This window comes from Acinonyx jubatus, chromosome A1 (genome assembly GCF_027475565.1).
Source record: "Acinonyx jubatus isolate Ajub_Pintada_27869175 chromosome A1, VMU_Ajub_asm_v1.0, whole genome shotgun sequence".
Taxonomy (NCBI): domain Eukaryota; kingdom Metazoa; phylum Chordata; class Mammalia; order Carnivora; family Felidae; genus Acinonyx; species Acinonyx jubatus.
The window spans coordinates 156,551,174-156,577,576 of NC_069380.1; the positions used below are offsets into that span (position 1 = coordinate 156,551,174).

The following is a 26,403-nucleotide window of genomic DNA, read 5'->3' on the forward strand; positions in this document are numbered from 1 at the left end:
CTTGCAGTTTAAAGAATTCCAATATCTTTTTTGTTCTAAAATAACTTGTATGATCTGTGGACTTACATACAGTGTAATTCTTGGCTTGAACAAAAAAATTATTCCCATAAATATGGAACTATATCAATCCTTATAAAAGGTACTCAGTACTATGAAGTTCTATAGTTAACAAGACATTGTCATACAAATGCTGTGTCTCAATAAAAAGTAAACACTTAAAATAAGTAAACAAATAAACTTGCCTTCTAATTAAGGTAATTGAGGCTGCTGGTCAGAGTCAAGGTGCCCTGGGAATCAGGCTAAACCAAGCACACAGACAATCAAAAGGCAGCTATTAGCAAGTATCTTAGTGTATGACATGCAACCATAGGATTTGGAACTGTTAACAGAAATCCCCTGAAATTTAACTTGATATGAACAAGGGACATCAAAAGACTCCATCATAATCTGGTGAATGGTTGACTTTTTAGTAGCTAATGAATTCTAAGGAATTCTTTTGTTTCATTTTAAGCTAGTCTTTTCCTGATGGCAACAGGGCCACCTTCTCTGAAGCCACCACATATTAACTTCATGTCCAACCTCATTCTAAGAAGGACCTGAAGCAAACGAGATATTAAATAAGAATTCTCCTCACGAGACTGTCCCTGAGCGACTCTCCAGGCCCATGAACAAGAAAGAGTTTCATTTTGACCCTTCCTATCTCCCTGCCTCCTGTCCCAAACTGCCTTGGACATTTCAGAGCTGCCTCTCTTACCCTCCCCTGTATCCGGTCAAGCACAAATGCCACATTAACTCACACTCCTTGCAACCTTGGGAATCACTTAATTTTTTTACATAAATATTTCTTTTTTCAAGACCCACCTGCACTATGACCACAAGTCTCTGTTCTCTAAGTACACCATTTTGCCTTAATTTTGCTTCTACCTTCTTATTCACTACATGCCTTCCTCAGGCTCCTCTCCTGAGTCGCCAGGGTTTCCCCAGGCAGATCTCACCCTCCACACACCCTCACCCAGTCATGCTTTGTCAGCCCCAGATCCTCTATACTACAGCCACTGCCCATTCAAAGGACGCGCTCTTTTCCCTTCAACCACTACCAGCCTCTTCACAGTTCATTGCCCTGTGCCACCAGATACCCAGGGCCCCTCTGGCCTCACCTCTGGTGCTGTCCTTCTGCTGTTGTCCTCATCTTCCTGGGACCTGCCCACCAGCCCCACATCCTTATCTCTGTCTTGATCTTGCATTTCTAAGGTCTTTTTTTTTCTGTGAGTCTTTCTCTTTGGAGTCATGGAATTCTCTACTTTTTGCACTTATCTTTTTTTTTTTTTAATTTGTCTCTTTCTTAAATGCATCTATTTCAGATTTAAAAAGTGAGGCATGATGAAATAAATATTAAGTAAATAATAGTTCAGGGAGTCAAAGAATGTGGAAAAACAATAAAGAGGGTCCTTGCATGATTATTGTTGAGATACTAAGCCTATTTCATTAGTGCTCATAAAAATATAATAAGGTGGACAGGGTTTTTTGGTGTGGTTTTTTTTTTGTTTGTTTGCTTGTTTGTTTGTTTTTTGTTTTTAAAGTGTGGACAGTTGTTATCTACAGTTTCCAGAGAAGGAATTTGAGGCCAAGAGAGGTAATTCACATCACATAGATCATAAATGATGGGATTAAAATTTGTATCTAAAGCTGTTTGATGCCAAAGTTCACTCTATTAGGTGCCACTCTACCTTAGCACCTATATAAGCCAATTCCATACAGTACTGTAGAATTTAGGAAATGTGGAATAGAATTCTTGAACTTCAGGATTCAAATTACGATTCTCCCAAACTGCTCACCACTGTGGAATGCACTGAAAAGTTCATTGACCACATTTCCAACACCAGTGTTGTCTGTGTATATTAAAGATAAGCATCAAATCTTGTCCTGCTCCAATCCATCCACATGGCAGTCAGAATCATATTCTCAAACTGTGAATTGGATAATGTCATGTCCTTGCTCAGTACCCTCCCTCCAGTGGTTTTCCAATGTACTTAAGAAAAAACCCTAAAAGGAATATTTTGTGGACTCCTCCCCAAAGCCAAACTTCCACAGGTTCCTTGTGCCTCCTGCAGCATCTCACTCCTCTGTCATTTCCTCATTTTTCCCTTGTTCAATACCATTTCAAGTGTCTTCTACTATAACAAAAGCTCTTCTTTAACTTCTTTCCCCTCCCTGTCTCTCTTTTTCCTCTTAAAGGACGGTCTACATACTCCAGTAGCTGTTTCCCCCCCATTAACCACATAGATACTCTCTTTGCTCTTTGTAGCACAGTTTCAGCCTTTACCTTCTCCTGAAGCTAAGCCATCTCTTAACAGTGTAATCTAAGTCACCTAAGCAATCCAACGTGTCTCTCCTTTTTTGACTTCTGTGTCATGTTCTTGGGATCTTCCTTTGTCCCTGACCTCTCCAGTTCTCTTTTACTTTCCTTGTCCTCCAAATGTCCCTTCCTCTTCCTGATCTGTATTTTTCTCTTAGCAGACACATCCACTGTAATGACTTTAACATTTTTTTTTAAGTAGCTTCCACACCCAGCTCAGAGCCCAGTATAGAACTTGAATTCACGACCTTGAGATCAAGACCTGAGCTGAAATCAGAATCAGACGCTTAACCCACTGAGCTGCCCAGGAGCCCTGACTTCGTCACTTTTTATGACTTCCAACTCTGAATTTTTCATGTATTCCTGTTCACACTTCTAACACCCACTGATTTCTATGTGGAAATCCTTACCAGTCTTAAAGCCACATATAACTAAGCTTCCATCACACCTGCCATGCCTCTCTAGTGCAAGCCCCTGATTCTAAGCAGGCAACTTAGAAATCTCACCTCTTAAAAAAAATCCTCTCTATCACTTTGCACATTTAGTACCACTTCTTCATGTACCCTCTACCTCCTTTCCAAATTTTCATAATTCTTTAAGACCCAGTTTATATTCTATCTCCTCCTAAAGACTGCCTTGACCACAGGTATACTGTAAATTCTATACTATAAATCCCTAAGGGCAGAGGCCATTGTTTCGATAACACAGCATTTCTCATTGTATTCATCTCCACCTCCTCTCCCCAAATTCCAACGCTTACTAAACTTTCAATAATGTTTTTTGAAATGAAGGAAGGAAGGACTTCAAATATTTGCACAGATAGAGAAGAAAGTGTAATCTTGGCATACTTCTTACTTCTGCTGAAAATATTTGCAGAGTCACAATATGTAAGTGTACTGATTGATTTTCAACCCTTTGGAACTGACCTATAAGGAAAAAGCAGAAGATTTAAATTAAGTATATGATAAACTGTCAATGTTATATGTCTTAATGCTGTAAAAGTGAAGATCTAGTTGATAAACAGTGGAAGTAGGGAGCAGAGAAGGGGGGACGCTTGGGATGCAATACTCTCATGTGGAAGGCAATGGGTCTTCATGGGTTTGGATTCAGACTGCCTAGTCCCTCTGCTACCTTACTGGCCTCGTGACCTTAAGCAAGGCATCCCCTACCCTCTCTGTTTTACTTTTCTTATTTGTAAATTAGTAATGATACCTCATAGGGCTGCTATAAGGATTAAGTAAGATAATTCATGCGATACACTTAGAACAGTGTCTGGCACAGAGTAAATATCCAGTAGATTTTAGTCATTGCCATCTTACAAATTTGAGCATAAAGAGACAATGTCTGAAGTTGATAGAATCAGAAACCAAGGTTTATGTGTATTGCATAAAAATATAAAGATAACAGAGGAACTAAAAATAATAAAACTTGGAGGAGGAGGAGAAAATGCGGAAAGTAGAAATGAACCAAATCTTTAAATTTCAAACCAGGGAGTCAAAAGACCTTATTTTAAGATATAGTGGCCCCAAATATTATTTGGAATTAGGGAAATAACCATCAGTAATTAAAAGAGAAAAGCTTACAAATGATTGCTTCTGGGAAGTGTGACTGGAAGTAGGAAGGAATAGAAAGAGGTTCTGTTGCTTTTCACTGTAATTTTTCTAGTATTTGATTTTTTACTGGCCATATATTATTGTGATTTTTATAAGACATAAACATGCATACCCATATGTGTATTTGCATTTACATGGACACAAGATGCTTCAAACAAGGGCAAGAGTTGTTTCACTCCCTGGTAGCATCTAACATGGCACTTTGCCAAAATGTATACATGATAAACATCTGTTAAAACAAACAATGCTGCCTCACTCACTGCTACCTTCCAAAACAATAAGACTGCCTTACTGTTAGCAGAGTAGCTGAGCTGAAAGTTATTGAACTTATGCTAAATATATCAAACCCATGTGTCTTTATTTCTAATTTTCCTTTAGATTAGGAAACAGGTGCTTCCTTCTTCACTAAACGTAACACTCAAGAAAACCACTCCAATGAACCACTTCAAGGGAAGTGAATGTCCATTGAAAATGATGTTTTTCTCAGTACAGAAGAAACGATAGTGGGAAAGGCTCATATTTACTTTCCGTCTCTTTGTATCCACCAGGTGGGTATAAATTGCACAGAAATATTCTATCACATAATAAACAGAAATCATATTTCAGCTGTGGTAGAAGAGTCTAAGGTTATTTTTCACAACATAAAATACTTTTCACAAAATAAAATTTTAAACCAAATTTTAGAGATAAATCAATTATAAATGAGACTTGTGTAAACCCTTGGAGGCATACAATGCTCTGAAAAGGAATTCTCCCTTTCAGTCAACTCTACTATGCCCAATAGTTTGGATTTGGATTTCTTGAAGATGCAAATTCAAACATAATTCCCTTAGAATATTGGAAAGATTTGATAGGTTGAACAAGGGAACAATATGAGGTTTTTTTTAAGTGACTTAGATATAGGTTAAAACTATAAAATTATCTTCTTAGAAATTTGTAGAATTGCATGTATTCAGTAGGAAACTTCTTGATAGATATATGCAAATCTAAGCTTGTAATCTGAAAGACACTTGGGAATTGAGCAGAGAGCTAAAAACATTAAGAACAAATGTGCAAGAGACAAACATATAAGCATGTCACACAGTGCCAAGGACCAAGACAGAGGTAGATAGACAGTATCAGAGAACCAAAAGGATTTTGCCCCATTCCTCCCAGATGCCTACCTCCTGCACTGATCCTAGAAAAGATCCAGAAAAAATAAAGGAGGTTGAAAATGAAGGGGGGAGGGGGAGGTGCACGGAGCTGTTCCGTATCTCAACCCTCATTGACTAGTGTCCATTTGATAAACCTGGTTGCACAATAAAGAAAAAAAGGAGGAAAGGGGGGAGAAAACTGAAATATCTTTTCTTTGGCTAATTTTTTTAATGACAAAAAAATACTTTGGAGCTAAAAATAAAAAATCCCTCTGGGGAAAAAAAAGAACAAATCCTTGATTAAAGCTAGTATTTTATTTTAGTTTACCTTCTGTGCTCTCTTTCTAGACATTTCTAAGGTTTTTTAGTCAATAATAAACAGGTGTGAATAATACTACCGGCTCTATGAGGATCTGGTCCCTGATAGGACACTGACTTCTTTCCCCTTCAATTGATATGTGACCTCTTTGATACTCCTTGTATCTTCTAGATGAGTGGAATGCTTATCCAAATAATGGGAAAGGCTTCTGAATATTTAAAAAAATTTCTTTCAATGTTTATTTATTTTTGAGAGAGAGAGAGAGAAAGACAGACACAGAATCTGAAGCAGGCTCCAAACTGTCAGCACGGAGCACGATGCGGGGCTCCAACTCAAGAACTGAGAGATCATGTCCTGAGCCAAAGTCGGACATTTAACTGACTGAGCCACCCAGGTGCCCCTCTGAATATTCTTATAAACAGAGGAAAAGCACTCAAGGTCTGCATCTCGTTGAAGATTTTCTATTTAAAAAATGTGATTAGGGACGCCTGGGTGGCTCAGTGAGTTAAGCATCCGACTTTGGCTCAGGTCATGATCTCGGGGTCCCTGGGTTCGAGCTCCGCATAGGGCTCTGTGCTGACAGCTCAGCGCCTGGAGCCTGCTTTAGATGCTGTGTCTCCCTCTCTCTCTGCCCTTCCCCACTGACACTCTGTCTCTTAAAAAATGAATAAATGTTAAAAAAAGTAAAAAATAAAATAAATTTAAAAAAATAAAAATGTGATTAACTTTAAAGCACCAACCAGTACGGGTTTAGACGGGAGTCTAACTAGTCAATTTCTAATATTCCCACTGATACAATGAAGGCTAAATACCTCCAAAGCATAGTTATCCAAGTATCCAAATTTGATTTATTGGAATCGTATGAGTTTTGACCCCTAGTCCTCAACTTAACATATCAGAAATCCAAATATATATATACATCTGATTATCTTAAGTCGAGTTAGTGCATTAGTCTAATTGCTTTTTGGCTTGTGTTAATTTACCACAAGAAGTATGTCTGCATAAAGGGTCAGTGCTAGGACAAATGATTTTCTGCAGTTACATGTGTCACCACTAGATGAGGCTACCACTGCTTTTGCTCTCTTGTCTTGAGAGAAATCATTGGCCACTAGATGACAATGAGGTGGAATTTTAAATCCTAGGGTTACTCTAAGTTTCCTTGCTTTGAGGAAAAGGTGACCCATCTATTTTGATAATTTCAATAAAATTCAGAGAGCTAAGTGTTAAAGTACTCATAAATGCCCTTAAAACTATAATCCATGACTTCTTTAGTTGGTAACTGTTTATTTTTAAAACATACCTATCATCGCCTGCTGCGCACTGACTTTTGTACCAGTTGTTGGCTTGAGGGAGGTACAAACATAGGACATCCATGGAAAGAAAAGCCTCTCTTTCTTCTAAGATAAAAATTGGGAAGTAGCTTACTAAACACATTTTTACAAGTATAACCATGAATCCCCCCATTTTTACATAGTTTATAGATTTATTACTGGGTAACAGGTAGATCCAGGATTTCCACAGATGAGAGTCACAGGAACAACAATCTAGCAGGAGGAAGGAGGTGGGGGTGGGGCTTGTTAGTAGCTACATTTTTATATAAAGAACATAACCAGGTGATTCTTTGGATTGTTCAAGGAGAAGGGGGTGGTGAGTGTTGGGTTAGAGAAGACTAACCATGAGCAGAGTTATAACTTCTGACCATCAACTTTGTGCAGCTACTGTAAGGGGATCAGATATCTTAGCTGGATTGAAACAGTTCTGGTAAATGAGGAAGGTGTCCAGGCAAAAGCTCTAGTAAGACCCTTTCTGAAGCTTAAGGAAGTCAATGGGGGAGGGGGTGGGGGGGAAAACTAGGGTAGATGAGAGGGTCCTCTAATTGCAATAATGGTACACGATGTAACTGGACCAGTGCTCACAGTGAAGACAACTGTAAACACTGACAAAATACAAAAACATCCTCTTTAAAGCCTCAAAGACTAAGAGTTACCGAACCAAGATTCTAGAGGGGATGGAAATCCAAGAGGCATTTAAGGATTCTTTTTCACCAGAGGCATTTACAGGTTTGGAAAAAAAGAAACTGAGAGGCTGAGCTAAGATTTTGACAGCCTCACAGGACCAAGGGAGGCAAAATCTGAGTCCAAGATCTGCTGAGCATAATGAGAAAGAGAAAAGCAGTCCCTGCTATCCTGGTACTCAAAGCCAGGACTGGGTGTTGACCTGTTAAACACAAACAATTTCACAGACCATCATCAGACATACCCATTCCATGCCTATGATGGTTGAAGACCAAAAAAGGCTAACTTCATAATCACGTTTGAACACAGGCAAAACATAAACATTGTCACCACAAAAATTACCAAACACCTCCATACCCTGACCAATAGGAGTGACTACTGTTTCTTTACAAATTACAGCCTTAGCCTTGATCTAATCTCCCCTCCTTGTTAAGATACCCAGTTACAGAATTACCACCACCCTTGAGATCATCTAAACCAAACAGAGCCCGGCTTCATTAAGCCTTCCTCAATCACCTGATACATCCTTTAATAGGTCCTTACCAACATTTTCCTTCTGAGACCCCCATGTTTCTCCATGGTGGGTGTTCCCCCTTGCTGCAATGAGTAAAAACTCAGCTTATTTAAAAAATCACTACTCACCTTTTTACCTAGTTGGGCAGTGGCTATTTTTATCACTGTAATATTCTTGAGCTTTGTGCTAGGACCCAGTTAACTTACTTGAAAACAATTTGATCCTTTTGGATCTTTGAAGATTTGTGAGACAGGCCTGAAGCCATGCTTTATGCACGGCTTATTGCTCCTTCCTATTGAGGCAAGGCCCCTCTGGGTGTTCTATTTGTTGGCTTGTTGATCTTGAGGTTTTCCAATCAGACTGATGGATGCAGGCACTGTTTTCTGCCTTTGTGTGGGAGTCGGGTACCATTACCTCTAATCCTTTCCAGTGGTTCCATCTCTGACTTATGTATTTTCTGCATGTGCATGTGCTGATTGGTGATCAGCTGAATATTCAAGGAGAACCTTCCGCAGATCTCTGAAGCACCTTCTCTCTCTCTCTCTTCGCAGGTGTGTGTAGCTCTGTCCTCTCAGTATTTTTCCTATGAACTGGAGTTTCCTTGCTTTCCCATATTCTCAGCTGCATATCCTCAAGATAAAACATTGGCTGGGCTTTGCCCTGGGGTGGGGGGGTGTTTCTCCCTCCATGCACAGCTGTGTGGAATCCCACAGGGCAGTAAACTGAGACAATCGCAGGGCTGACCTCCTTTGTTTCCTTCTCTTCTGGGATTGACCACTGCCTCCAGTTACCGGATACTCTTTGCCTTGCAAACTGTGTTTAAGTGAGAGGATAAATCCCAGTCCTTACTCTATCTTGGCCAGAGTGGAAGTTCTTGTAGACATTTAAGCTAAATCTTTAAATAATAGGAAGCCAAGAGATATGTTTTGTTTCAATCAGTTGGTTTTATCATTTGGAAGCATTAAAATTTCCTTTAAAATAAAGTATTTAAGAATATCAGAACCACTCTGGTTATTTGCAACCATTTTCCTGTTTGAAAATGTGTCACCAGTTTTTTTAGACAATATTTATTTAGAAAACAACAGAAACACCACCATTTTTCATTTGGCAATTAAATAAAAAATTTTTATGTGGTACAATTTCAGTTGTCTGCCAGCTTTGCTTCATATTCTGTTCTGCTTTAACAATGTAAGATTTTTAGTGTTGCATTCTTCTGTTTTTGTTTTTAATAAATGTTGTGGAAGGCATAGTAAAGATACCAACTTTTGAAAAACCATCTTCCTGTCAGTTATGGATTCAAAATTATGACATTAGCTGTTCTCCTTCTCTGCTGAAACTGAATGAGCTTAAAGAAGCCACAGAATGTGTTTACTGGCTGAATATCATCTCCCCACCCTCACCTCTCCCCACCCCTTCCATATTGTGCATAGGCCCTGGGTCTCTGTAGTATCAGAAACTTTCTTTTTTTTTTTTTAATTAAAACTGTCAAAAGCATATTACAGACTCTTTATTAGAAAATAAACAGGGACATAACAATAATTCTGTGAAGAGCTTTCAGCGGGTTTTTAGAGATCCTTTGGAAAAGAGATGCAAGGCAGAAAAGAGGAAGTAGTTTTCAAAATTGTAAGTTGGCTGGGTGTTCAGAGTGATAGCATCAAGCAGAGACAAAGGTACCTATCTATGTCAAGGGGAGGAGATTCAACAGCCACACTAGCCAAATGGGAGAAGGAGTTTCAGTAACATGTCCTCTGTCAGGAGGCTATATGTCAGTCTGTTTATCCTGAAATCTCACCACCTGCAACACAGGCAGCATTTGGAAATAATTTTTAAGGCATCTGAGTGCCTGAAAGAATGTCCAACTGGCTTTATTTGCTCATTTTTCAGCTTGCAGCATGTTACAAAGAACAACCTTAACACAGGTCTAGGGTGGTGGAGGTTGGGGATAGCTGAAGGTAGCCATAGGAAGTAAATACAAATTTGATAATAATGGAGGAACTGAAATAAACTTTGTAGAGTACTCACAGGAATTGAAAAAGATATGGCAACACGGGGTTATTTATTACATCTCTTTTGCCTTGAGGGCAGCATTTTTTTAATGTTTATTTATTTTTGAGAGAGAAAATGCTCGGACAGGGGGTAGGGGAGAGGCAGAGAGCTAGAGGGGGACAGAGAATCTGAAGCAGATTCTGTGCTGACAGCAGAGAACCTGGAGCAGGGCTCAAACTCACAAACCGTGAGATCATGACTGAGCCAAATTAGGATGTTTAACCGACTGAACCACCCAGGCGCCCCTTGAGGACAGCATTTTATCACAACACAGCATAATCACTGATTATTACTTTAAACATGACATGCATGTAAACAATTTTAAAGTTTATAAAACATTTAGAAGCTTTTTCACATGTTATCTCAAACTGATTCTGACAATGACAATAATCCTCTGTAACAATCATGGAAAGCATTATTGTCTCTAACTTGGAAATAAGGAAGTGACTTAGTTTAAGAAGGTGACATGTTCAATTCTCTTGATTCTAGGTCCAGTTTATAAAAAAAAAAAACTTGAGTAATTAAAGTTTAAATCTGTCGAGAACACTCGAAGGGGATGGAAACATCGATAACATGCTTGATAAATTTTCCATTAAAAATTAGCAAAAATCTTTGAACATTTTGACATATAGGCTTCAACTCTTGGGAAAGTTACTTTTAACTTATTCATTCTCACTTTGGTGAGGGCCTATGAGGTAATAACACCCTGTGCCAGAAAAAGGTAGAGGTGTGGTGTTTGGTCCCTACCATTCAGGAAATGATCATTTAAGGAAGAATATGAAGCACAAACCTGTTAGCAGAAGGTAAGGTGGACTAGCACTAACTAAACAAGTCCTTATAGTTAGTTAGGGACTGGAAGGGAGCATGTGTCACTTCCAAGGTGGCATTTGCCTTGTAATAAGTAGGTTTACACAGAGGACACTGAGAGAGATGTATTGCACATAGAGTGCATCTTTAATAAGAGGAGGAAATGCTGGGCACATTCATAAATGCAAAGTTCCCGTGCCTGTCTGAAGCATGGAGTGAATACAGGGCAATCTGAAAAGAAAAAAAGGGAAAAAAACTAAAAATATTGAAAATGCATTCACTCATTCAGCAGATATGAACTGAGAAGCCAGGCTCTGCTCTACACTCTGGGCATTCATCAGTGCGCAAAGTAGACGAACTTCCCGCCTTCAAGAAGCTTATGTTCTAGCAGAGAGGTAGATAAACAAATCAATACATCATGAAGTATCAGGAATTGATAAATGGTAAGAAAGAAAAAATAAAGCAGGCTGAGGTGATAGACCCTGGGTGGTAGCAAACAGGGGTGCATTCAGGTAGGAGTCCTGTTTTAGACAGAGCCACTAAGAAGAGTCTGAGTGACAGAGTTCAGGAGACCAGAACAAAGTGAAAGAGTGAGATATGTAAATTCCCTAGGTCACAAACATCCCCAAGCTTATTCTCTTACCAGAAAAAAAAAAAAATTAGAAACCCTTTTTGGTGAGAAATAGTTCTAAGTAATTAGCTCTGAGGTCACCTAGACCTTAATGAACTTTGTCTTACAAGATTTTGCAGATTAATCCCAGAACCTTGTTTCCTCATTCTCCCTCATCACTTCTGTTCTCATGGGCAAGGCAGAGTTCTGAGAAAACACACACAACTGAGCTCAACCCTGTGGCAAGGAGTATCATCAAATTACCCTCAGCTTCCTATATATCCTTCAACCCTTCCCTCCCTGCTGTAGAAATAGGTATCCAAGAGATGACCAGTGGTGCCTCTTGTTCTATGTGCCCTTTCCCCCACTCACCTGTTTCCAGCCAACCTTGCCTCCCCATGGTGCCCCCCTAACTACACTAAATGCCACTCTGAAAGACCCCATTCAACCCTAGGTATAGGCCACCTCCTTGACTTTTGCTCATTCTGCTTTATCAAATTGTTTATCCAGAATGAAATGATAAAATATAGTAGGAGAAAAAGAAATAAGACTTGAGAGTTAACTAGGATCTACTCATAGCAGTGGTTGAATGTTGAGCCAAAGCACAAGCTGCAAACTCAAATGAACACCAGGACAAGGCATGAATACCAGTATATGTAGAAGGTCTGTGAGACAATGAGAGCCAAGCTTGTTATATTTCACTTGAGAATAACACTTGTATGGCTCTATCACCCTTCAATGCCCTAGGATCTAAACAAAACAACCAGGCAGAACATGAAAGAATCCATGTGGCACATAGGCTGTCAGTTGGCCCCCCATGGTCTCAATATGGAGAGCTGCATCTGTGTGTAAATGGGAGGAAACCATGGAAAGGTTTTAAGCAGGGGGTGGCATGATCAAGCAATAGTGTACAGGATGAATCTGCTAGCTGGCATCATACTAGTAAACTTCCGGACCAGGGCTTGAGGAACTAGGGAGACCTGTTTGTGAGGAGTATTGAGGACCTAGATTGCTTTAATGACTGTGGGAATATTTTAAAAGTTGACTAAAAAGAGATTGAAAATGAGGAATCAAAATGACTTGGTAACATAGTGGAGAGGGGCAGAATCAAAATAATTATATGGTCTAATCACTGATAATGGAGGAGGGTTTGAAGCAAGGAGGAAATCTGGTGATTTCTGAACTAAAGTTCTTGTCCTAAGCCCCATTCGAATATACAAAAATGAACCAGCCGGTGCTGTAGTCAGGAAGTATGCAAAGTTCTTTTTTTTTTTTTTTTTTAATTTTTTGTAACGTTTATTTATTTTTGAGAGGGAGAGAGAGAGAGAGAGGCAGAGAGAAAGGGAGACAAAGAATCTGAAACAGCTCCAGGCTTTGAGCTGTCAGCCAGAGTCCATGTGGAGTCAAACCCACGAACTGAAAGATCATGACCTGAGCCAACTGAGCCACCTAGGCACCCTAGGAAGTACGCCAAGTTCTGAGTCTAAACAGAAAGTGAAATTAAAAGTAAATTCTGCTTCATTCAAATCTCCAACAGTGTGGATTAAGGTAACACATCAACATTTCTCTAATTTTTCTTAAAACTCAGAATTTTTCAGTGATGATAATGACCTGAACTTAGGGTGTAAAACTGCTGTATTGAGATCTTGTAATCTAATCTGAGGCTCTGGAGAAAGGGGATGAATCTGGCATTACTGCCTTGAAAAATATGTGAACTTAAGGTTGGGAATTGATTCAAGAATCCTTCTGTTGTAACGACTCAACTCTTTTTTGGAGATCTAAATTTAGCCTTTCCCAAACACTGGCTGCAATTCCTGTGTCTTCGATGTTTTGTTCACTGCAATGCTAGTGAAGGTGATCAATAATATAAAGGAAAGTTCCCTAGACTAAAGATCAAAGGACTGTATTTTAGTCCTAATTTTGCTTCAAATTCCCCATGTGATTTTGGGAAAGTCACTTCTCAGCTTCTTTATCTGGATGCCAAAGACTTACACTCGCTGGCCTAAGTCCCTATCAGATCTAACATTAAAGGCCATATGAGTAAATAGAAATGCCTTTCTCTTCAGTCTCACCAATAAAATACAGCCTTCCAGGAGTATGTCCATTACAAGTAGGGGAAAAAACTAATCTTAAATTTAGGCCAGAGATTCCAAGTTATAATAATTTAATATTTTACCTTCATTATGTGCTTTGTATATGCTAATTTCAGTGCTATGCCACATTCTTCACATGAATTATTTCATTTAATTCTCCTAAAGTAAGGATGGTATGATTATTACACTGTTTTTTTAAGGTGAGGAAACTTACGCTCAAAAAAATAAGAAAATTTGCCCAAAAATCATACAGGTAAGTGTGCTGGAACTAGTATTGGAATCTAAACACTCTGATTCCCAAGCTCATGACCTATCAAATAAGCAGTTTCATTTTTTAAGCAATCATAAATTTAAGCTAATAAACCAATGATGGTTTTGTGTATCAGAGGTTCTTGGAACACTGATGTTTGGTAGCCATGATTCAATGCTTATCTAAAAAAGAGAAAAGTGTCTTTTTTTTAATAAAAAAAATTCCCCAGCTTTATTGAGACATAATGAACATATAACATTATGTAAGTTTAAAGTGTACAGAGTGTTGATTTGATACAATAATGTATTGCAAAATGATTACCACCATAGCATTAGCTAACACCTCCATCCCATTACATAATTACCATTTCTTTTTTGTGGTGAGAACATTATGGATCTACTCTTTTGAAGGTACATTGAGAATCTATTCAACATTCAAGTATAAGATACAGTATTATTACCTATAATCATCATGCTGTACAATAGATCCCTAGAAGTTGTTAAATCTTTTAACTATAAGTTTGTACCCATTTCCCCCACTGCACAACTCCTGGTAACCACCATGCTACTCTCTATTTCTCTGAGTTCAGCTTTTTAAGATTCCAAACATACTTGGTGTATAGTACTTATTTGCCTTTCTCTGTTTGATTTATTTCACTTAGCACAATGTCCTCAAGTTCCATCCATTTTATTGCAGATGGCAGTATTTCCTTCTTTCTCATGGCTGAATAACATCCCATTGCAGAAATACATACCACATCACCTTTACTTGTTGATCCATTGATGGACACTAGGTTGCTTCCATATCTTGGCTTTAGTGAATAAGAAGTGTCATCATTTGACCATTAGTCTATTCTTCTTTTTGTTTTTGTTGTTCTGGTTCCTTTAACAATATCTGTTTGTTTACATTAATATTACAAATTAGAAAATTAAAATAACTGGATAATTAATTCTAAAGAACTTGTTAATGATAAAAAAGAAAAGGAAAGGAAACCATTCATGGATTGAGTTGGAGTTGGAAGTAAGTAGAGGCAGCTGGCAGGATGGGAGTCAGAGCTGAATCATGTAAACTAACCGTATTGTTTGTCTTAATTTTATATTTTATATTTTTACCCTTTGGATAAGAAGAAATAATCTTAATTCTATTTAGAGGCAGTGAATTCAGTTTGATATAATTTCATTTTCAAAGGTAGCCTAAGATGACAAGCACCAAAACAACTTTTTAAATATTTTCACTAAGAATATTATGAACTCAAAATTTTATTCTATAGTTTTTGATATATTGGAATTATGCCAAAGTTAAAAACCTAACTTGACCAGCAACTTTTCCACCCATGGCTATAGAATAAGGCCATTCAGAAGATGTTATTTATTGAAAGAGATAAAGTTCAATGCTATTAATAATAATATCTGGCATCCAAAAAATGTAGAGTTTCTTTGTGACTCATTAAGACAAAATAGAGACCAACTGTGCAGCTTATTCTCAGGTGTCCAGAATACTCTTAGAATGATGTAGACAAATGTTAAAAGCATTTAACATGCAATGAATTTGCATACCTGCCTTATGCTCTTTGCATAGGAATATAGAGGGAATTCTATACATGCAATTTTGAGGCAGAGTCCCTTCATATGAACTCTAAATGATTTTTATTTGTAATAACCAAATGATAGCTCAATTTCTACTTTATTGTGTGGTTATTGGCTTGATTCTGACAGAGTGCAGGTTTTCTCCATTCACATATCCACTTTTATTTTTTTTAAGTTTTGTTTATTAACTGGATTCTTTTTTTACATGCTATAAATGTTTTTGTTTTTTGTTTTTTTCCTTCTAGATCAAATCCACACATTGATCAGTGTGACGTAACTAGAGCTAGTGCAGTGCTGGAGAATATTGTGAGATTTAGCCTGGATATTAATCTGTCTTCTGGAAAATAGATTTCTGAAACGGCCAAATCATGCAGAAAATTAATATTTAATATTTATATGGGATTTTACTGTCCAACCATCATACCCAAAATATGCATTTGTTCTCAATTTTCAATGCCATCTATTGATCAGTTCAATAAGGGCCCTGGGGTTTAGTATCCACCAACGGGGAACCATTTCTTTGGAATGAGCTAAGGTTCCCCAGCATGGTCATTACCCTTCACTATGATTGGTCCATCCAAATCTTACCTCCCTGGGCTTTATCACATCTGAGAAGATTGGTCAGAGATGCCGCTCTATATATCATCTTGCACAGCAAAGATCTTGAAATCATGAATATCATCCTTTGATCAGAGGAAGATTTGAGATACAGGAAACCAGGAAAAAAGCTGAATGTTTTGAGTTTTGCTGCTCATCAACAAATTGCACTTCTGGCTCTAGAGAAACTCATGGCTGATTTGAGTTAACCTGTGGCCATTGACCTCTAGGCCAAGTCAGCCGGTGGTTTTGAAGGGTTTTATAAAAGCACATACAGATCTTGTGGTGGTAAAACAAGGTAGGACATTGCTCTAGCTGTTTAGTCTCTTGTGATTACTTTCCTAATGGGTTACATCTTTTTGCCAGAAACACATTTCGGCAGTCATTTATGGAAAGCTCAGTAAACTGTGAAAAACTTGGAAGAAGAAGCAGCTCCATCATTTCTTAAGGAAATCTCGGTAAAGATGGGAACACAGAGTGCAGAAGCATAAACAGCTAGAGGGAGAATCACTAGAAGGACACACCAGTATGTGACTGTAATAAGGTAAACATGTTTATGTGCTGAGGGGAGGATGGTGATGGATGGCACAGAAAGGTGAAATAGGGCAGGTTTCTCAAAGGAGGTGAGTCTTGATATGGGACTAGACAGAAATGCAAATGAGATTTAGCTTGAGAGAGAAGAAGGAGAGTGTGTGTACGTTGCCCAAGAAAGGCCATGACTCAAATCCAGGAGGCAGGAACAAGTCTGGAGAATTGACAAATATAGTCAATTTGATCAGTTCATGGTTATTGAACACTACATGCTATATGCCAGGCACTGTTCTAGGCATGGAATGTGTAGTGGTGAGATATGTGGGAAGGGACAACCAGGACAAGAAAATAAATTAAACGGACAAGGTAAATGATAAATGCTATGAAGGAAATAAAATAAGGTGCTAAAATAGAAAGAAAGGGTAGCTGGGGATTGGAACTAATTTATCTAAGTGGTCAGGAAAGTCCCTGCCAAAGAGTTGCATTTAAACTGAGAATAGTGTTTTTTTAAAAAAGGAAAAAATCATGAGGACATCTTTGGGTTGAGTATTCCCAGAAAAGGGAGCAAGAAGTACAAAGGGTCTGAGGTTTGACTGATTGACCAGCATGGCTTGAGGACAGTGACAATGGATAGAAGTAGAGTAGAGAGGGGTCAGATCATAAAAGACTTTGAGCCTCTTGCAAGGAGTTTAAACTTTTACTCCAGTGCCATGGGGATTCATCAGGAGGTTCTGATCCGATGTATGCTCCATAAAGCTCAAGTATATGTTAAGAATACATTATAGAGAGGGACATAGAGGACAATAATCATTTAGGAGGTCATTGCAGTGGTAGAACCAAGAAATACGGGTAGCTTAAGCCAGGCTAGTGACCATGTTTCTGGAGTGAAGTGATGGAACTTGGCATTTGTTTTAGAGGGTGAAACAGACAGAATTTGGTGATATATTAGTTATGTGAGATTAGAAAAAAAGAGGAATCAGTGGTGCTTCATAGTGGATGATTTGGTTGTCCAGGGCCAGGGTCCATCTGGGAGGGAAGAGGAGTCTAGTTTCAGTGCTTTCCCACCTTTTATCAGGGACATCCAATTGCCAGTTAGAAAAACCTAAATACAATGGCTTAACCACACAGAGGATCATTTTCCTCTTGCAACAAGAAATCCAGAAACAGGACAGCTCAGGTATGTTACAGCAGTCTTCAGTGTTGTCCAGGACCCAAGGTTCTTCTACCTCTCTGCTCAGCACCCTTTGCACGTGGCCTTCCTCCTAATACAGAATTATTTCTGCACCTCTAGGCATCAAGTCCACATTGTAGGTGGGAAGAAGGGGGAAAGAAAGGGGGAGAAAAAGGCAAAAAGAAACATTCCAACTGAGTGTAATTCCTTTTACAAAGTTTTCTCACCCAAATACTGACCAAGCCAGAATGAGTCATACTGCCCCACCAAGCTGCAAGGGAATGTGAAGAGGTGGTTCTTTTATCTGGACTCACTATCTTCCTGAGTAAAATCAGAATTCCATTGGAAGTGAAAAAGGAAAGTGAGTAGGTGACTTTAGCAATGTGTGCTACATATCACTTCTTTCCCACCTTAGGTGCTCACTACCCTCTGAGGACTCCTGTGACCACCCTCCCCCCCCCCCCCCACCCCACTTCAAACCCGCCCGCAGTACACTTCGGACAGTCCTTCCCCACGCCCAGGTCTTTGCCCCTCCCCCTGGGGATTCTTCATTGCAGCCTCAACTCTCATGGGTCTGTTCTCAGGCCAACATAGTATTGGGTAGGAACTTTATCAATTTCTTCTCCCTGAGGTAACATGTGACCAGTAATGTTGTTTTTTGTTTTTGTTTTTTTTTTTTTCATTTTTTCAAGTGACAAAGAGTCCACCCAGAGGAAATAGTTTTTAAGAATATCATTTTGGGAGATGTGGGAAACTGGAGGGGAGATTTTTTTGAGTAAAGGTGGAGGACTTTTCAACATGTCTCACATAACTAACTTTAGGCTATTTCTGACTCTTCTTATGATTAATTGGTTCTCTTCATACTCAGTCCCCTAGTAGGTCTAATATGTAGGATGATTTTGCAGGACAATGTCAACAGACTCTTATGGATACCTTTCTCTCTCTCTCTCTCACTGTCTGTCTCACACACACAAGTACAACTTAACCTAAAATATAAAAATAATCTAGTCAACAATCATTCTTTGAGAAGCAATAAATCACTACTTCATATGCAGAGCTAAAACTAATGGTGCAAATAGCAGAAAAAATATTAGATTTTTTGCTTTCCCCATGTAGGCTTACTATAAACAAAATTTCACAATAGTGAAAATTATTCTAGGCGTGTGGAATTCCTTTACACGTGGTAGCTGCTACCAAATCCAAATAAGGCCCCAAGTTCCAAGCAAATCGTTTAGATCGCCAGCCTCATCTTTCCAATCTGTATTGTAGATACAAAATAAATTGACTCACAATTATCCTGACAGCCCCTCTTTTTTCCCTCCGAGTCCTTCTTACTCTTTATCTAACCCTAGAGATTTTTTAATTCTTCCCTCTTTCTCCAATAAAAATCTGCTCTGCCAGTTTGTTTCTTAATGGAAGTTTAAAGTTCAAAGAATAAATCTATAATTCAATTTCAAGTATTATCAAGGTGATGAGGTATAGAGATTTGTCAGAATATCTATGTACCTATTATAGTCTGAGAACTGGAACTACTTTGCCGGCAAGCAGAGAGAGCTAGACATTTCTGGGAGTTAGGTCCCCCATGGGGTACAAATGGTACAAAGTATGAAAACTCAGCTCCTTGCCTTCAGTAGGGGAAAACTTAAAAGGTATAGTTTCCATTCCAGAGCTTCTCCAGAGATCAGGCTGAAGCTGGACCCAACCTGGCTTTTTCCCCTACCCTGTCCTGCTTCCTTCACTCCTTACTGGTTTTCTGGAAGCATGTTTTTAATAAATCAGGGTCTGCTTTCTGAGAACACAACCTAAGACATCACTCATATTCACAAGTATTCAAATCTCTGATTAAGGGCCCCTTAGGTTTAAAGACAGTGCTGAACTACTAATATCTTAGTTTTGGTGTCAAATTGATTGGGCATGCCCATGTCAGTTGTTTAGTGACTAAGGATCCTGGTAGGGTCATTCAAATTCTCTGAGCCTCAATATCCTTGTCTACTGTGAGTATGAAGGAGACCATGTAAGTAGAATGCCCAGAACTGTTCATTATTCATGATTGGCAGCTACTAAACAAAATTTTACCCCTGTTTTATTTAAAAAGACAGCCTAGATTCACTAAGATTATAGTTTGGGAAGTTTTAGAAGTCAAATATATCACCTTCAGGTTTGATAAGCTGTGTTCTGAAGGTATAGTTCATTATTTTCTTGGTTTCACTTGTATAATCTGGCTGGTGGCTTCTTCATTTCACAGAATAATTGCAGTAATGGATTTTGAGCCAACCCATTCACGGATTGGTTTTTCCTTGCTTTCATGAACCACTGTATGTATGTACATATATACATACATATATACATATATACATATACATATATATATATATATATATATATATATATAATTTATTGTCAAATTGGCTTCCATACAACACCCAGTGCTCATCCCAACAGGTGCCCTCCTCAATGTTCATCACCCACTTTCCCCTATCCCCCACTGCCCGTCAACCCTCAGTTTGTTCTCAGTATTTAAGAGTCTCTTATGGTGTGCCTCCTTCCCTCTCTGTAACTCTTTTTTCCTCCTTCCCTCCCCCGCTGGTCTTCCGTTAAGTTTCTCAGGAGCCACATATGAGTGAAAACATATGGTATCTGTCTTTTCTCTGCCTGACTTATTTCACTTAGCATAATACTCTCCAGTTCCATCCACATTGCTACAAATGGCCAGATTTCAGTATTTCTCATTGCCAAGTAGTATTCCATTGTATATATAAACCACATCGTCTTTATCCATTTGTCAGTTGATGGACATTTAGGCTTCTTCCATAATTTGGCTATTGTTGAAAGTGCTGCTATAAACATTGGGGTACAAGTGCCCCTATGCATCAGCACTCCTGTATCCCTTGGGTAAATTCCTAGCAGTGCTATTGCTGGGTCATTGGGTAGATCTATATTTAATTTTTTGAGGAACCTCCACTCTGTTTTCCAGAGTGGCAGCACCGGTTTGCATTCCCACTAACAGTGCAAGAGGGTTCCCATTTCTCCACATCTTCTCCGGCATCTATAGTCTCCTGATTTGTTCATTTTAGCCACTCTGACTGGCATGAGGTGGTATCTCAGTGTGGTTTTGATTTGTATTTCCCTTATGAGGAGTGACATTGAGCATCTTTTCATGTGCCTGTTGGCCCTCTGGATATCTTCTTTAGAAAAGTGTCTATTCATGTACTCTTCTCTTCTTCATTTCTTCACTGGATAATTTGTTTTTTGGGTGTTGAGTTTGGTGAGTTCTTTATAGATTTTGGATACTAGCCTTTTATCCAATATGTAATTTGCAAATATCTTTTCCTAGTCTCTCTGTTGCCTTTCAGTTTTGTTGACTATTTCCTTTGCAGTGCAGAAGCTTTTTATCTTGAGGTCCCAATAGTTCATTTTTGCTTTAAATTCCCTTGTCTTTGGAGATGTGTCAAGTAAGAAATTGCTGCGGCTGAGGTCAGAGAGGTTTTTCCCGGCTTTCTCCTCTAGGGTTTTGATGGTTTCCTGTCTCACATTCAGGTTCTTCATCTATTTTGAGTTTATTTTTGTGAACGGTGTAAGAAAGTGGTCTAGTTTAATTCTTCTACATGTTGCTGTCCAGTTCCCCCAGCACCATTTGTTAAAGAGACTGTCTTTTTTCCATTGGATATTCTTTCCTGCTTTGTCAAAGATTAGTTGGCCATACTTTTGTGGGTCCAATTCTGAAGTCTCTATTGTATTCCATTGGTCTATGTGGATGAACCACTGTTTAAAGCCAACTTTTCTCAAATAGTCCAGTGAAGAAATGGGCAGAAGACATGAATAGATACTTTTCCAAAGAAGACATCCAGATGGCCAACAGATACATGTGAAGATGCTCAACATCACTCCTCATCAGGGAAATACAAATCAAAACCACACTGAGATACCACCTCATACCAGTCAGCTAAAATTAACAACTCTGGAAACAACAGATGCTGGTGAGTATGTGGAGAAATGGGAAGCCTCTTGCACTGTTGGTGGGAATGCAAACTGGGGCAGCCATTCTGGAAAATAGAGTGGAGGTTCCTCAAAAAATTAAAAATAGAACTACCCTATGACCCAGCAATAGCACTGTTAGGAATTTATCCAAAAGATATAGGAGGGCTGATGCATAGGGGCACTTGTACCCCAATGTTTATAGCAGCACTTTCAACAATAGCCAAACTATGGAAAGAGCCTAAAGGTACATCAAGTGATGAATGGATAAAAAAGATAAGGTTTATACATACAATTGAATACTACTTGGCAATGAGAAAGAATGAAACCATGCCATTTGCAGGAACATGGATGGAACTGGAGGGTATTAAGCTAAGTGAAATAAGTCAGTTCAGGGAAAGACAGATATCATGTGTTTTCACTCATGTGTGGAACTTGAGAAATTTAACGGAAGACCATGGAGGAAGGGAAGGGGAAAAAATAGTAACAGAGAAGATGGGAGGCAAACCATAACAGACTCCTAAATACGGAGAACAAACTGAGGGTTCTTAGTGGAGGGGCGGGAAGAGGGGGAAATGGGTGACAGACACTGAGGAGGGTACATGTTGGGATGAGCACTAGGTGTTGTATGTAAGTGATAAGTCATGGGAATCTACCCCCAAAACTAACAGCACACTGTATATACTGTATGTTAGCCAACTTGACAATAAATTACATTAAAAAATTAAATTAAAAAAATAAAGCCAACTTTTCAATCACGATAAGAAGAGAAAGAGGACACATATGCCAAAGGTATTGCCACTTTCGGAAACTTTGGGAGAATCATTCTTAAACTGAACCTTGGTCTTTGTTGCCTTTTTTTTTTTAATATTTCTTGTTTCAAGATGTAAGCCATCAATTTGTTTTATCCGTCGACATATTATATAATAACCCCAATCCGTCTAGAATTTAACATCATTCTCTTTAGGATGTTGTTATACCAGAAGCTTTTTTAAAAAAAGAAAAACAAAAAAAAAACCCAAGTGATTTATATTTTATTTGTATTCATATGAAAACAGCGTTCTTTTTAAATCTGTGTTACTTGGCCAATGATGACATTCAGAATCACCTAAAGCAGCTCAGCAAAATAAGCAGCCCAGAGGGAGCCAGGCCATCATAGGCCAGCAAGGAGCCCTACTCTGTTTTTCTCTCTGTCCTCCACAGTGACTGGCCTCCATGGCTGAAGAGGAGAAATGGTTCCATAACACTAGACACTGAAATTCCCTAGATTTCTGCTTAATGCTGGTAAAAGTATTTGCTTTGAAGTACTGGCAGAGCAGATCGAGGGGGACAAGTGACTACACTCCACGTGACACATATCCTAGTTTTTCCCTGATCACACAGACAGCAATTTAATTAGCCTACTCATTTCCACTTAAAAATGATCCTTTGCTTGAACTTCAAGTGTGTTTTCTAACTGAATGTTCATTTAAGGCCAGGTCAGTCTCTTTCCTGGCAGCTTTTTGATTAAGGTCATTTTTCATATGAATAATCATGGAGGGTAAAGTAAAAATATAGTTATTAAAGCCTTTTAATTAACATGCGATGCAAGTATAATTGCCATTTCATTCTGTTAGAATTAATTTTTTTTATCCTTAGAAACCTCCACCAACTTCTCATTTTTAAGACACATAAGTCAATGTTTCGAAAATATTTTATGCAATCCTTGAATATCTGCATTGCCTCAAGTGACTTGTGCAGTTGTCTGGATCATGACTTACATGTCCAACCCAGACTTTAATGGTTGACCAAAAAAGGACAACCGAATTAATGCTACAATCTTACTATCTGCATAATAACTGCAGCAATTAAGTGGGTTCTAGGAAGAAGCAATACATGCTAAATTCTCAATCTGTTTAGTTAAGAATACAAGATTCAAGGGAAATGACGTAGCTGGCCAAGCACTAGTAGAGGCAGCATATCTTTTGGGCATTTCTTTGTCCCCTTCATTCCTTAAAGGAACACACACTTGCTGGTGACACTTGCTATGCAGGAAAAGTTCTGCCAAAATTGAGAAAGCAGCTAAATTCTTGTCTAGCAACAAGTGTTCTGTACTTGGAACTTACATCACCAGTCCTGGAAGAACTTACACTCATACCCCATACACTTCCATTTAAGGCAATGTTAATCTACATGGGTTCTTCCAGGTTTGTGAACAAAACAGCCTTCATGGGCCACATTTTCATCTGGGGGGAGAAATCAGAGGGAATGCCCATCTGTCTCTTAGCCATTTGCACCACCAGTGTCTAGTGTCACAGACTTTCACTCCCTCATAGTCCTACAGCCTTGCCTCCCTCTCCTCTCCTGGCTCTAGCACACTTCACTGAATGATTTTTTTTACTGAGTTTGGTCATAAGACTACAGTCATAATGCCCTCTCCCCAGCCCCTACCATGATCCTAACCTCTGTTAGAAGTATGTGCTCATAGAATTCTGGTTGAATCAGACTCCTTAAAAAAGAGATTGTTGTTCTGCAAAATTAACTTGTAGGGTAGAAGCAAAAATTACAGTCCTGTATATACTGCTACCTTCTTTAGAGTGCTTGGCCAATGTCATATGCTTTATTAAAACTGAAGGACTCATTTTTTAAAATAGAATTCTGTAGAATTAAATAGCACAAACATTTTTCTTTTAAGTAGGCTAGGCAGTTTCTGGTAATACTTCAAGCTATTTTGTCTCACCAAAGCAAACTGCAATCTTATCCAAACAGATAAAACATGCTTAACAAGCCCTGGTTAGTGCTGTCAAAAGCCAGATGCCTTGAAAGGGGTGTTAGGAGGGGAAAGCTGGTCTAAGAGTTGTTACCAATTTAAAGAAAGTAGAATTTTCAGATTACTGGACCTGTATCCATTCCATATTTTGGGTCATTGTACCATGGTGGAGACCATCTCTGGGACAAGCCATCCGGAGAAAATAAAGATAGAATTTGGTAATTACTCAGTGAATTTGATAGATGTGGCTGACCAGTCTGTAGGCTTAAAACTTCTTACTTCCTCTGTAGATAGGCAGAAGCTTAAATTACTAATGACCTCCTTGGCCTGCCTGCTTTCATTGCTGAATCAATGAAGCAAAGATAAAATAAGACTATGACTCAAGCTGTCACACAGCGAGTGAAAGAATGAGCAATGTCTTCGGAGTCACACGGTCACATCCACATCTTGGTCTTGCTGTGGAACTAGCCGTTGTGATCTTGGGCAATTCAGTTAACATTTTGGAGACTCTGTTTCCTCACCTGTGAAATAACACCTACCTCACACATAAATAATAAGAGGATTAAAAGATAATGAAAAGTATGTCACTCAGTTTTGTTTCCCATTTCCTTCTGCAACAGAGATTTATTTATCATACAACAAACAAAGGGCAAGGAGACATTCTTTGATATTTTTGCTTAGCAGTGCAGAACTTGAATTTATGCTGGTGTTGGAGATTACTGCCTTTCAAGGAAGTAGAAACATCAAAAATGTTTTTATTTTTTCAAGCAACAAAGTAAGATTTGGCATTATTTTCGGATCCCAAAAGTAGTACATTGTGTCTTCAAGGAAGTCCAACGATAAAAGAAATAAAGGGAAGAGTGGTCAGAGAATAGTATGATGCCTCATTGATCTCCTATAATGGCATCAAGTATCCTTCAAAGCATCAGGACCTTCCTCTAAGTTACCTGGCTTAAGTCATAGACATTGTAAAATACTCTGGTTTACAAATACTATTTTTTCGCCCTTCATGTAAGTTAAGATGATTGAACTAAAGGAGGCCTCTTAGAAGATCATTTTGAAACTACGGTAAAAATGAGGACATATCTTATAGCCTACATAGTTTGTGATTTCAACTCTGTGAGTGGCACAACCTCGTCAGGGGTCAAGGTAAGACTGAGTTCTAATTTTATACACTGTCCTGACAGCAATGAGTTTTTCTTTACTTTCTTAAGCTTTCTCCCTTATTATCAAAGTATTATGCTTATTTCACAAAATAGAGATAGGAAAAAAATAAATAAGTTACTCATAATCCCATGATCAAGATATAATTACTGTTAAAATTAGTGTAAGCCTTCCAAATATTTTCTGTATGTATGTCAGTATACAAGAGTGTATACAGTAGTTGAATATACCTATGATTTACAAAATAATGTTTAAGATTATTTAACTCCATTTTCACCTTAGTATGCCATAACAATTGAAAGCTATTAAATATTTTTCTATAAGACTACATTAATAATTACTTAGTATTATACTGCATGGAAGTACCAAAAAAATTTTAATCAGCATCTTATTTTAAGACATTCACATTGTTTTAAATTGTTTTCTATAACTTTTTTCCTTAATGAGAGGAAGAATTCATACTTTTTACAGTCTTCATTATTTTCACAAATTTATAATATCCAATGATTATCTTAAAGAGTTTTGCAAATATCGGAAAAGCCATCATGATCACCATCATCATCATCATTGCCATCATCATCATCATCATCTCCTTACCCTGAGGCACCAAATGTAGACATAAAAACATTCAAAGAACCATGAAATATGCCTATGAAAAACATCTATAAAATGGCTATTTCAATTTATACACATATTATAACTACAGATGTGTAGATGTATATTATGAGCGATGCATCTCCATACATAACACAGTGTCTCTGCACACAGATACAGGTGTGCATAGATATAGATATATGAGAGTTCAGATGGCAGTTTACTTCAAGAGGGCAAGTTCCATTCAGCTTCCTAGGTTTCACATCCCAGCTCTACAATT

The 26,403-nt window shown here is 38.4% G+C and overlaps 1 protein-coding gene across 1 annotated transcript in view; it reads left to right on the top strand.

The window, feature by feature from the left end:
- Positions 1-26,403, top strand: part of LOC113593183 (endoplasmic reticulum aminopeptidase 2) — a 74,555-nt gene that overhangs the window by 19,788 nt on the left and 28,364 nt on the right. Inside the window, 10 exon segments of the mRNA XM_053222073.1 lie at positions 15,588-15,648; positions 15,691-15,832; positions 15,835-15,909; positions 15,912-15,957; positions 15,959-16,237; positions 19,887-19,926; positions 19,928-19,964; positions 22,360-22,401; positions 25,146-25,196; positions 25,405-25,514. Of these exon segments, the coding sequence (XP_053078048.1) occupies positions 15,588-15,648; positions 15,691-15,832; positions 15,835-15,909; positions 15,912-15,957; positions 15,959-16,237; positions 19,887-19,926; positions 19,928-19,964; positions 22,360-22,401; positions 25,146-25,196; positions 25,405-25,514 (883 nt within the window).